Genomic DNA, 12702 nt, shown 5'->3' on the forward strand with positions numbered 1-12702 from the left:
GGGGATCGAAGGCTCTGGAGGAGTGAGGAGGTACCCTGGGCATAACCTGAGGGGGGACACGGTGTGGGGCTGGGGGGTGACAGGGCTGGGACCCTCCTGGCTGCACCCTGGGGCTCGGAGGAGCTTGGGGTGGGGGGATGTGGGTGCAGCAGGGTGCTGGGATGCTGCAGGGAGACGCTAACAAGGAAGACAAGGGGAATATTTTACGGGGCTGCAATGTAAACAGAGCTGGAGCAGAGCCCCTTTTTATGGAGTCCCTGTCCTGCCAGGGCATCTGCCAAGGCCCTGATTTACGCTCCTATTTAGATAAGGGAGCCAGAGGGGGGGAGCAGAGCTGGCGTCAAAGTCACAGGACACCCGGGGCTGCCGCTGGCTGGGCGCTGATAAGGAGGTGGCTGAGGGGCCAGGGCCAAAACCTCAGCTCCTGCCCCAGAAATGGGGATGGATGCAGGGCTTTGTGCCCCTGCTGGGTTTGGGGTGCTGGGGTTCACAGGGACCTGGGATAACCTCACTCCCAACATGCAGCTTTGGCCCCCTCACCATCACCTGGCGGTGAGGGAAGGAAAACTTTCTCTGATTTGAAGGAAAACAGGTGGAGAGAAACGTGGTTCCTCCTGCCATGCCAGCCATAAATCTCCTAATCCAAACTTCTTGGCGTTTTCTCCCCCATGCGAGTGGGGAGATGTGAAATTAAAGAAACTCACCAAAAGTTTGAGAAGTGCTAAATTTGGACGCCATGACAAAGGCAGTCTGGTTTGATTTAGAAGGTGTCGGCATGAAAAGGGCTCTGGTTTTATTATTTTATTAAAACACGAAAGATTAGAATGATTTTCCAAAGGAAAAAATCAACCCTCTGGTCCCACTATTTGCTCAGCTGAGCACTTCCAAACTCTGCAGGGTCCAGGGACCTCCATCAGGGGGTGGATTAAGCAAGATAATGCCCGGGCTTGGGCTGGACTTACCTGGCTTGGCAGCTGGAGGCTGGAGGTGACTCTGGTGTATGGCTCTAGGTGACAGCTCCCAGCTGGATGTGGCTGTAAGTGGCCTGTGCAATCAATGCAGGGCTGTGGGATCAAAGGGGTATTTTTGGGAGGTATTTCTAGAGCTGGGGTCGGGTGCCACAGACTCTCACCTGGCAGTTTGCAGGGCTGGGGAGGAGCTCAGTGAGGAGCCTGGGTGGTTTGTAAGAGGAGATCTCCACAGGTGATGCTCTGCCAGCCTGGAGAGGGAGGCATGGAAGTGGTACCCCTGAGCTTTTCCCAGGTGGGCACTGGGCTCCCATCAGCTCTGAGCCGGGCTCGGGGATCCCACCCAACCACGGCTGCTCTGAAGGAAACCGGGGACGCGACGCCCTACCCTGCCCAAGCCTGGCTCTAACAGGACAGTAATCACTAGCAAATGTTCGCAGGGCGCTTGTTTAAAGGGGGTGGGGGAGCGGGGTCTTTGCAGCAGCTGAGAACAAAGCAGGGGGGGAACAAAGCTGGGCAGATCCGGCACGGCCGCTCCCCCCCGGCCGCAGGACCGGAGACCCGCTCGCAGCCTGCCCCGGCCCCCCCAGCCTCCTGCCTCTGCAGCTCGCCTTGTAACAACTAACGATGGAAAATCCGAGGCATTTAAGTGGCTCCCGAATCCGCCCGGGAACCGTGATTGAGAGAAGTCAAATAAAATTTGTCATCTTTAAAATGCAGGAGGACGTTAATGGTGTGTTAGCCCGGATGATTAATACAAGCGCCTGCAAACAACCCTCCAACGTTTCCACCCTCCGCTGCAAGATGAATCGCTGGAAAGCGCCGCTAATCGCTAACATACCTTGGACCCAAAGCCCCTTCCTGCCCCGCCGGGCTGTGATCGCCGCTGCCGTGCCCGGCCTGTCCTCTCTGGAGTCTCTGCAGCAGAGCAGGGTCAGCCCCGGTGCCGCCCTTGGGATGCGGGTGAAGCCCGGGCTCTGGGAGGCATCGTCCCGGGGATCTGTCACCCATGGGTGCAGAGGCGAGCAGGATGCGCTGTCCACTTCAGGGCCCCCGCCTGGGCTTGGGTTTGGGGCTGTGGTGAAGTACAAGACCCCAACCCCAGCGGGTTTCCCCAGCCCTTTCGTGGCCAGGCTGGGACAGGGAAACGCAGGGCAGGTCCCCCTCTCGCTATTGTAAATACATTTGTGTGCACGGACAGTATAACTGTTATATATTTATGTATCTATGCAGTGTCTGTGAGCAGCACACACACGTGTGTTTATAAGCCATGTGTGTGATAGGTGTGCATGTGCCCCACGTGTGTGAGTCATGTACTTATAGTGACATTGTGCACGTGGCACATCCGTGGTGCTGGTGTGTGTGACATACGTGGGTGCACGAGTGTGACATGTTTGTGGAGTGTGTGCACAGCACAGAGTCGTGTGGTGCATGCCGCATCTTCATGGTGCGTGTGGGCAACTCGTGCAGTGCCCAGGTGTGAGCAGCAGTGCGTGGTGTAACCAACACGGGTGCAGTGTGGATTTGTGCAGCGTGCATTGCACAGCGTGGGCGTGTGCTGTACACGCGTGCAGTGCACATCCCTGTGCAGCTGTGCAGCGCAGGCGTGGGCCAGGAGCCCCAAGTGCAGGGAGGGAGCCCACACCCCACCCCTGCCGCCCCCAGCCCGCCTCACTCCGATACCTTCTCCCCCTTTTCTCCCCATCCCCCGGCCCCGAGCGCGGCCCCGAGCACCCCGCGCTGCCCTCCACAGCTCTCCGCTCGCTCGGCCGGGCCGTCGGGGCTCCGGACAGCAGCGGCCCCCCGCCCCACTGCCGGTTCTCCTCCCCGGGCCGGGCGCGGCCGCTCTGGGGGCTCGGACACCCCCGCCCCGGCAGCGGGGAGGCAGCGGGGGTCGGAGCGCTCCGGGACGGGGGTGGGGTGACCCTCGGCTCTTCCTCACCCCCTTCCCCCTGGAAGAAGCGAGGAGCGGGCGGGACGCAGGGCAAGCGGCGGAGGTGTGAGCCCCAAGCCCCGCGCACGCCCCCTCCGCCGCCCCGCTCCCCCCGGGGCCTCCGCGCATCCTCCCCTGCCCATTGGCTCCACGGCGGGGGGGCCGCGGCCCTATATAAAGGCAGGGTCGGGAGGCTCCAGAAGGGGTTAAAAAAACCCCAAACAACAAACCCAAAACCCCAAAGCCCGACCGCCCCCACCCCAAACCCTACAGCCGCCTCCGCCACCGGAGCCGCGCTCCCCGCAGCCCGCCGCGCCCGCCCGGCGGGGAGCGCCTCCCGCCCGGCCATGGAGCGCTGCTGAGCGGCCCCCGGGGCCAGCGGAGCGGATCATGAACCTGGTGGGGGGCTACCAGCATCACCACCACCACCACCATCACCACCACATGCTGCACGACCCTTTCCTCTTCGGGCCGGCGGCGCGGTGCCACCAGGAGCGCGCCTACTTCCCCGGCTGGGTGCTCAACCCGGCCGAGGCGACCCCCGAGCTCGCCGGGCAGAGCCCGAACTACGGCCCCGCCGAGTACGGCCCGGCCGGCCCGGGGCGGCTGGAGGCTCTCAGCGGCCGCCTGGGACGGCGAAAAGGTGTCGGGGGACCCAAGAAGGAGCGGCGGAGGACGGAGAGCATCAACAGCGCCTTCGCCGAGCTCCGCGAGTGCATCCCCAACGTGCCCGCCGACACCAAGCTCTCCAAGATCAAGACCCTGCGCCTGGCCACCAGCTACATCGCCTACCTGATGGAGGTGCTGGCCAAGGACAGCCAGCCCGGGGACACCGAGGGCTTCAAAGCCGAACTCAAGAAGGCGGACGGCAGGGAGAACAAGAGGAAAAGGGAGACGGTAAGAGGCGGATCGGGACCCGCGTCCCGGCTCTCCGTGGGCCAGGAGCGGGCGGGAATAACCCCGGGGCTGGGGGAAAAAATCCTCTAAACTCTCCCGGCCTTGCGGAAGCCTTTTTCCCCAACAATAATAATAATAGTAATAACAAATCTGTGAAGAAAAACTCGTGGAAAAATAGCCCGACGGGCCGGGTGGGCTTCCGAGCCCTTTGCACGAGGGGTCAGCCCGCGGGTCCGGGGCTGGAGCCTCCCCCGCTCTGCCCTTCGCCTCTCCCGGGAGCTCGCCCAGGAGCGATTCGGAGCCAGGGCGGCCGCTTCTCCCCGTGCTGCAGCGGGCGGGTGCGGGGTGGGGACCTCTAAAGCCCCTCTTTGTCCTCGGGCTGCCAAAGCCGCTCGGAGCTGCGGGGCCCGGGACCCCGCTCCGTTCCTGACCGCTCCTTTCTCCCTCCTCTCCTCTCCTCTCCCCATCTCCTCTCCCGCAGCAGCCCGAGGTCTATTCGCAACCTCTGGGTCACGGCGAGAAGAAGCTGAAGGGCCGGACGGGTTGGCCCCAGCAGGTCTGGGCTCTGGAACTGAACCCCTGAGAGCTGCCCCGCCCGCCCCTCCATGTGCAATGTCGGAGAGAGCCCAGCCCGGCCCCGGAGCCCATCCAGGCGCAGGACTCGGGGAGCAGGCCCGGCTGCCCCCCGCCCGGACGGATGCTCTCCGAGCTTTGCGGGCTCTCTCCTGCCCGCCTCGAAGGCAGCGGGGACCAGCCGGGCCCTTTCCCCCCGTCCCCTTCCCGCATTTGCAGTAATCGTTGCTCCCTCCCGCTGCCAGCAGCGACCGGCGGCTCCCGCCCCGCCGGGCCGGACTGGACGGTTCGATTCGTTTGCTGTTGTAAATACGAGCCCCCGATCCCCTGTCCCCGTCCGCTGCCTGACCGACGTGCGGCTGCGGTGAAACTACCTAGAGGTGCATTTGGGAACACTCCTGTGCCGGGTTTTCTACCTCAGATCTGCATGACCACTTCCCGAGGGACCGAGCGCGCCACACCACGTATTTAAAACTGAATAGCTAAAAAAAAAAAATTAATAAAATAAAATTTAAACTTTATGCAAACGGCCTCGGGTCCGAGCCCTCTGCTTTCCCTTGCTCCGGCAATCGCGCCGCTCTGGCCGGGTCCCCTGCACTGCCCACAGGGTTGCTGGGGGATTAAAGGCATCCCTGAAGTCAGTACTCTCCTGTGGGGCCGATCCATGCCAGGGAATTCCTTCCTGGGGAGCCCGGGATCCTTTGAGACTTGTTTATGCCGTCCTCGGTCACCGCGGGAGCTGATGGAGCTCTGCACCCGCCATCTCCTCCAGGGCACGGACTCTGCCCCTGCCCTACCACCCCTTCCCTTCCCTTCCCGCCTCAGGAGCCCAGCTAGAGGTTCTGGACTCGTACTTGGCTTGGGGAAGGATGGCAGGATCAGGCCTTTCCAGCGTCTGATGGCACCAGAGAGCTGTGGAGCCCCAGGTTTTGTTGCTGCCACGCAGAGAGCCGGGGCTCGGCTCCTCTGTCCTGCCGGGGCAGCGCACCCGGCTCTGGCACCGGCAGCACTTTCTGACAGGGATCCCCTGTTCGGCGCTGCCCCGGCCACATTTCGGAGGAGCAGCGTCCCCTCCTCGCCATCCGAGCACGATGGATGTCACCAGCCTCAGACACAGCAACGCTCACGCAGCCCGAATTCTGTCACCACTCAGGCATAAATCCTTAATAATCCTTTATAATTAAAGCCAAATCCTCACCACTGTGCACACACGGTGCTCTCACCAAAGAGTTCCGAGACGTGCGTGCATGGGCTCAGAGCCCGATCCTGCCTTCCCAGCCTGGCCACGCCGCCGTTCCCAGAGACACCGGGATAAACCCTGACACTCGGGAGGCTGCTTGGGGCAAAGAAAAACAGTGCGAGAAAATGTGTACATTATTCTAGGGCTAATCTGAGGGGCCACAGCAGAGACATTTACATTTTCTGTTTGAAACCAAGTTTTTGATTGCGACTGAAGGTATAGAAATAATGATGCAACGTCTGTAAAATACTGACACGATTAATCTGCACACACCAAGAATATTCCAGTTCACCCATCGGGAAGGGGCTTAGGTTTTATAGCCACTTTGTGCATGTGTACAAATACAGATGGAGGGACACACAAACATTGGGGGGTACAGCCAATTACAGTGTAATTAACTCTCGACGAAGAAGAATCTGGCTGCCTAAATCAGCCTTCCCTCGCTCCGGAGCCGCTGCACGGCCGCCTTCCCTGCCCCGATCTATTTTCTGATCCCTTTGAGCGAGGCTGAGATGAAAATTGACTGCCAGAGAAGAGCAGTGCCCGCCCGCAATGTTACTTTTTGTTTGAGCTATAAGAGGTTTAGCATGATAACACTTCCATGAGTGAAGTAGAGTAGGGTACTCCTAAACCCGAATGCATTCAAGGGGGGAAAAAAAAAAAAGAAAACGTACAGAAACTCAGCCTCAAAGATCCTATTTTATGTCTAAGTTTCACAGTCTCCTAAAGGCTGGGTTTTTATGGGAAAGCTCCCAAGCTGTCACTAACACTACAATCCGGCGCCCCATAAATGTGTCCGCAGCCCTGTTCATATGTGCCAGCCGCTATCCGTGTATCCATCCAGCGCCAATCGGGGCTGCCCTTCGGCAGCGATGAGGGAAAGGGTTAAAAAGAGACTCGGGACTCGCTCTGCTGTGAGGCAAAGGTGACTCTGCCCAGGATTCGTGTCCCCGGTGCCGGCACACCACGGTACATCACTCTCAGCCTGCGCACCTTTCACCCCGCCAGAAACCTCCGCTGGTTTTTACCTCGTGTGTTTCCAATTTTGCTTCTGGGAAGGGGCGCCCTGCACAGCCAGGGCAATGTTCTGCCTGCATCCACAGGAGTTTTTCTCTTCTTACAAGAGGTCTCTGGTGGTGGTACCTGCTGGCTGCAAACTGCTGGGGAAGGTGTCCCCAGTGCCAGCCTCCCCTGCTCCTCGGGATTTTGCAAGTGAAAGAGCTCTCCGTTTCCACGGCTGCAGAGGATTTCCCTGCCCAGCAAAAGGGTTTTCCTGTAATGTAGTGGCTCAGCGTTTGGGGGGAGAGAGGGGGAAAAAACCACTAAACATTTCCTACAGCCTCGGGCTCCCCCGCTCACCCAGAACGCTTTGGAAGGGCTGCGTTTGCCAACAGCGAGCTCCGTCCCAGCTCCGCACCGGAGCTCAGCCACTCCGGTGCCGGGAAAGGGAGTCGAAATTCCAGCTCAGCGCCTGTTCCCGCCTCGGATGGGGTCACCCCTTCACCCCCAAAGGGAGAGGAGCTGCAGGGGATGGAAACCTTGCACAGGGACAGCCTCCCTTCCTCCGGCAGCGAGCCACGGCTGGGAGCGGCGTCCCGGCGGCGCTCGGCAGAGCTCCCGGCACCAGAACTCGCTGGAAGAGCGGTTTGGCCACCAGCTTTGAGATTTTGGCTGTCGAAGTGCCCAGCTCATCGGTCAGGGGACACGGCCCTGCACATACCTTCGGCTCGACCCTGCCGTGAACTTGATGCCGTTGGGAAGCAGCCGGCCCGGGGCCCGGGCAGAGGAACACGCACGCAGGGACCGCTTGGCCCCGGGGCAGCGCCTGACGTGCCAGGTTCCTGCCCTGGAATCCAGCCACCAGGGACACTGCAGGGGACACTGCTGCCAGCCCTGCTTGGCCCCTGGCTCCCTGTCCGGCCGTGGGGGCAATGATGTGGGCAAGGAGGCTGTCGGGTGCTTCCCACCCCTCGCTCTGCGCTCCTGGTTTGGCATGCAAAGGAATGGCTCATTTTTTGATTTTTTTTCCCCCCCTCCTTTCCTGCCAAGCCCAGACCCCGCTTCTTGTTGTTGTAGGTATTTATGGGCCTGTTTATCTGATCTCGGGGGAGCCTATTCTTATCTCAGAAGCAGCAAGGGAAGGGTTACACTGGACAGCTCGGTAGACAGGATGGAGCCAAATAAAATACCAATCTGACAAAAAAAAAAAAAAAAAAAAGAAAAAAAAGGGGGGGGGAAGAAAGAAACACCCAGACCCAGCCACCCCGACCGATCGCCCATGAGCACTGTCCAGGCTGCAGGCAGGATTTGCCAGCTCCCAAAACAGCTGCTGGTTTTGGGCAGACATCACAACCCTGGGCAAAAAAATTCCCAGGGACAGAGCAGAGGAGAAGACAGGGTAATGACACTGAAAGATGGGGAAAAAAATTTTTTTAGAAGTTTCAGGTCGGTTGCTATGGCGGTTCAGCCGTGATGCTGCTGTCCCGTGTTTCTCGGGGCGAGCACGGAAATGTCCCAGCCTGGAATGAGAGGCAGAGCCGGTCCCCAGCCCGGGCAGGGACTCGCTCGAGGTCGTCCCGAAGGTCACGGCCAGGGCCAGGGCTGCTGCCTCCCGTCACGGGGCCCCTCTGGGCTGGCCCAGCCGGTGACACAGGGCTGGGGGAGGCGGGGGACAGGGCAGCCCCCACCCCGGACAGCAGCGAGCCCAAAGTGCAGCGGGGATAGGGCGGGATAGGATAGGATGGGATGGGATGGGATGGGATGGGGCTGGATGTCCCCTCCTGCCTTGGCAAGCAGGGCAGCAAGGGCAGCCTCATGCCAGGGGTACCCCCAGTCCTTGCCCCCTCCCCACCCCACGCCCCCCTAATTACCGCTCTTAAGGAAGCGCCTGGGAGTTGTGGCCATTTAAGGTAGCCCAGCCCCTCTGAGTAAGGGTAATTGGGTCATAATTTGTTTTCGGTGTCAAGATGGCGTCAAAGATAAGACAAAAATCTCCAGGTTTGGGGGCTAAAGAGACAGGAGAAATCCTGACCCGGGGCCGACCTCGGAGGAATGGCCACAAGCCCCAGTGAGTCACATGGCAGGTGAAAGATTTACTGCCAGGGGAGCTTTTTGATCCTCTCCCAGCACTTGGAGCCTCTCAGGCCAGTTGCTGGCTCCTAAGTCGGGCTGTCTCCTGGGAGCCCTGCTCAGGTGGGAAGGTTTTCTGCCAGCCGAGCCCCACCCAGCTGCAAAGTTCATGACATTCAATAGTTCTTCCTCAAATCTCCATGCTCCTGGAGTCCCATGATGCCCAGACCCATCTAAAGAGATGATGCATTTCTAACCCTTACCTGTAGGAAGGATGCACGGGAAGACTCTACAGCCAAAGGTAGATGAACACTGACTACACCGACTTTTTTTTTTTTTACTTTCTTGCTTTTATTTTCTAAACCAAATCCAAACTCTCTGGGTTTTCACCCCTGTGGCAGTTCCTGCTTGGCTCTGCTTGCACTCAGCTCTGCCCAGGGTAAATTATTCCATGCAGCTGCCTTTGTTGGGAAAAGACCAAGAGTCCTGCACCTTGGGCCAACCTTTAAACAGTGGACAAACCCATCATCCATCCCATGTCCCTGCCTCTCCAAAGCCAGCCTGCATTGCTCCTTTACTCCATGAAGGCTCTTTCTCCAGTGCAGAGGACTGGGAGACCTACAGCTTTCTGCAGAATTACCTGTTCTTGTCCTGCTCAGTGGCGGAGCAATCCCCACAGCAAACACCTTCTCTGGCAGTGCTGACACTGCTGCAATTTCCCAGTGATCTGCCACAACATCTCAGCCTCAGGTGAGGGTGGGTGCTGTGGGGTGGCACAGCAGCCCACCTGTGTCTCATGCAGCAGCTGGATTTAAGGCCCAGGATGGAAGGAGCGGCAGAGGACCAGAGCTGTACAGCTCAGGGGGTGGAACCATGCAGGCACTTTGCTCAGCAGCACTCAGTGCCACAGCCCTGTGATGCTGGATGAGCTCTGTCTCTCCTGGTTACTCCAAAGCTGAAGTGCAGTAACAAACCTGGAGGTGCTGCAGCTCCAGGAGCCCTGGAGCTGATCAGAGGGGCCAAGGAGTCACATGGAGCTGCTGGAACAGGCTGGGAGGATGATGTGCACTGGTGAGAGGCAGTCACCTAGGAGCAGAGGGGTTGCTGAGATATAGCACAGGCTTGGAGCCTTGCTGAGCCCTTGTGACAGATCCCCAAGGCAGGGAAGGCCCTTCCTGCTGTTTCCTTTCCCCCTGATTCTTCTTTTGTGTGAGGAATTCAGGTCCTGACCACCCTGAAAGACTTTACAGTAACCAGAGAAGTAAGGGAATTTATGGCATCACTGGCAGCTGAAGGCTGAGGGATTGAGAGGAAAAGCATTTTTTTTTCCCCCTCAAACTGCAGCTACCTTGACAAAATTGTCATGGCCTGTGACTGACCTGCAGGAGCAGCTGAGGGGAGAGCAGGGGCCAGAGCAGGCTGGTTTACCTGCCATGGCCAGGAGCTCCTCCCAAACCGAGATGGGAAGGATTTATGAGTTTGAATTTGGAACCCTGAAACTCCCTCTGCTCACCTGGGTTCCTCCCAGGCCACAGCTGCTGGGCTGGGGGCAGGAGCTGAGAATCCAGACAGCAAAGTGAGGCGCAAAGGAGCTGGATCCCACAGGCTTTGCCCACGCAGGTGTCAAGGCCAGGAAGACACGGGGCTTGTGGGGTGCCCATCACTGCCCTCTGGCAGTCCATGGCAGTGGTAGGAGAAGCAGCAGAGCCACCTCAGCTACCTGAGAGTTCCCTCTTCCCCACAGCACCAAGGTACTCCTGCTGAAGGTGCTGGGGTGCTTCCTGCAACAGGTAAAGGGATCAGATCTTGGAGAAAGTGCAAAAGACAATTAAGTAAAAGCACACTGGGGAGTTTTCAGGTACTCAGGAAAGAAGCCAGCACTGCCTGCAAGGACAAGAGATGTAAAATGGACCCCAGCTCCTGGCAAAGTGAGACTGAATGCTGGTGGAGCCGTGTAGTTATTCCTTATTGGATAGAGCATTTTTTAAAAAAAGCAGGAAAAGAAAAAAAAGAAAGCAAGTCCTGAGTTTCTTCCCCCCACACTCCTCCTGCACAGCCACATCTCTAAGACACAAAACCATTAACTCCACATTCACATTTTTCCCTGGTCCTCTGTGCTGCCCTTTCTGCCGGGGAGCAGGGAAGCAATGCCTGGTTTCCATCAAGGCTGCGAGGAGGCCGCGGCACGGCTCACGCAGAGGATCGGACGTGTTCAATTTCAATGTCCAACCAGGAAAAAAACCCTCAAAACCCAAACAAAGCGTTTTTATGATCTCCACATCCCAGCACAGCATCATCCCGCTTCCGGTCTCTGACAGGCACAGCCAGCTCCTGCCAAGGAGGCGTCTTGGGGATGGGGACACGGCCCCGGTGCCCCCGCGGCTGCCCTGGGCTCGGAGGGGCAGCGATTCCCCCTCCGCCTTGCTGAGTGAACACTGCCCTCGCACGGCAGCCGGGAGTGCAGAGAGGGATGTGCTGCTCCCGGCCGCCAGATCAATCTGCTGGCTCCTTTGTCTGGCAGTGCGAATATCTTAAAAAGACTGAGCAGATTCCGCCTTGGTTTCGAGGTTGAAATCTTCTGTGGGTTTCTTGGCAGGGAGCAAACCTGGGATTAAGCAGCATTATTCATTACTCTATACAAATAACAGAGTAACTGGCAGTTTATTTCTGTCACAAGTTTGCATTATACCCTCTTGTACTAAAGGCAGCACCTGCACAACAGGTTGCTGCTTACAGCTGTCCTCCTTTAGCCCTGCTGCCTCTCCTCTCACTGTGCTGGCAGAAGAGCCCCCAGTCATCAATTTGGGAATGCAAATGACAGAATTTTCCCCTTCACTGGGTTATGCTGCCCTTATCCTCCCCTGAAGACTCTCCCCTGACACCTCCTAATAACCCTTGACAGACACAGGTTGTGTGACGTGATCATGGTGCCCACCTGTGTCACCTCTGGTCTTGCCTTCCTCACCTGAGAGCTCCCCAAGGCAGGGACAACCTCCTGTGGCAGAGCAGCATGTTCCAAAATTATCCTTCTTCATGAAGGCCTCCAGACACCTCCACAAAGGCAGGCACTGGGGACACCAGGATCTGTTTTGGGTGTAAAGCTTTTGACATCTGATCATCCTCCTCTGTGAGAACCCAAGTGTGTGAAATGCTACACTACAACCTCTTCTGGCTAAAAATCAAGGCTAAAAGCACAACTCAAACAGTGCCAGCAGAGCCTTTAAAAACACCATGACAGAGTTCAGACAAACAAATACTCAAGTCCCAGTTTCTTTCACTTGCTTTCTCAGTGCAGCAAAAAAAGTGAGGCACCTTTGCTTGTAGGGCTGATGGTCAGGAGGAATATCAGAAAAAGAAATGAAACAAAGCATTTCATGGCAAAGGATCTTGAATGCTGGGATGGTCCATGTCATTACTGCTCTGGAGCAGTGCCCACCTTGTCAGCTGGGCATGCAGCTTTGACTCTGCACAACAGGAACTGTAAATCATGCATGAAACAAAGCCAAGGATGTGCCTGAGAAAGGAGCAGAAGCACAGGGCTGAACTAGACATAAAGAAGATTCAATAGGAAACATGAATCAAATGAGAAGCTGCACTTGACAGACTCCTCATGATACAGGAGGGGAGGAATTCCTATCACAGAAACACTGCCCAAAATGCAGGGGCACGTGGCTCTTCAACAGCCTCTATATTTCTTGCAAGTTGTATTTTTGTATTTGTATTTCTCGCAAATGGTATTTTTGTTGCATTCAAAAGACTCCATGAACTGCACCTGTGCAACCTACCTGGGTTTGTCAGAAAATATCCCATCACCTGAGATTTGTACTGCAGGCTTGGCATTCCCACTGAGCAGTCCCACTCTCTGCTCCATGTCTGCAGTGTTTTCAGCCCTGAGAGGTGGGTGGGAAAAGGCAGTGAATCTGAGAAGCCTGGCACAAAACATCCACACAAAGCAGAACTCCCCTGGCTCTGGAACCATCAGTGCTGAGGGCAGAAAGGCAAACAAGGGAATGTGGGCCTGG

The 12702-nt window shown here is 57.6% G+C and overlaps 1 protein-coding gene across 1 annotated transcript; it reads left to right on the forward strand.

Moving 5' to 3' along the window:
* Positions 1-3291: 3291 nt before the first annotated feature.
* HAND1 (heart and neural crest derivatives expressed 1) lies at positions 3292-4381 on the forward strand. Its single transcript, XM_066560357.1, has 2 exons — positions 3292-3798; positions 4280-4381. Exons 1-2 carry the CDS (start codon positions 3292-3294, stop codon positions 4379-4381), a joined length of 609 nt encoding a protein of 202 aa, XP_066416454.1.
* The last annotated feature ends 8321 nt before the right edge of the window (positions 4382-12702 follow it).

This window comes from Molothrus aeneus, chromosome 15, assembly GCF_037042795.1.
Source record: "Molothrus aeneus isolate 106 chromosome 15, BPBGC_Maene_1.0, whole genome shotgun sequence".
Taxonomy (NCBI): domain Eukaryota; kingdom Metazoa; phylum Chordata; class Aves; order Passeriformes; family Icteridae; genus Molothrus; species Molothrus aeneus.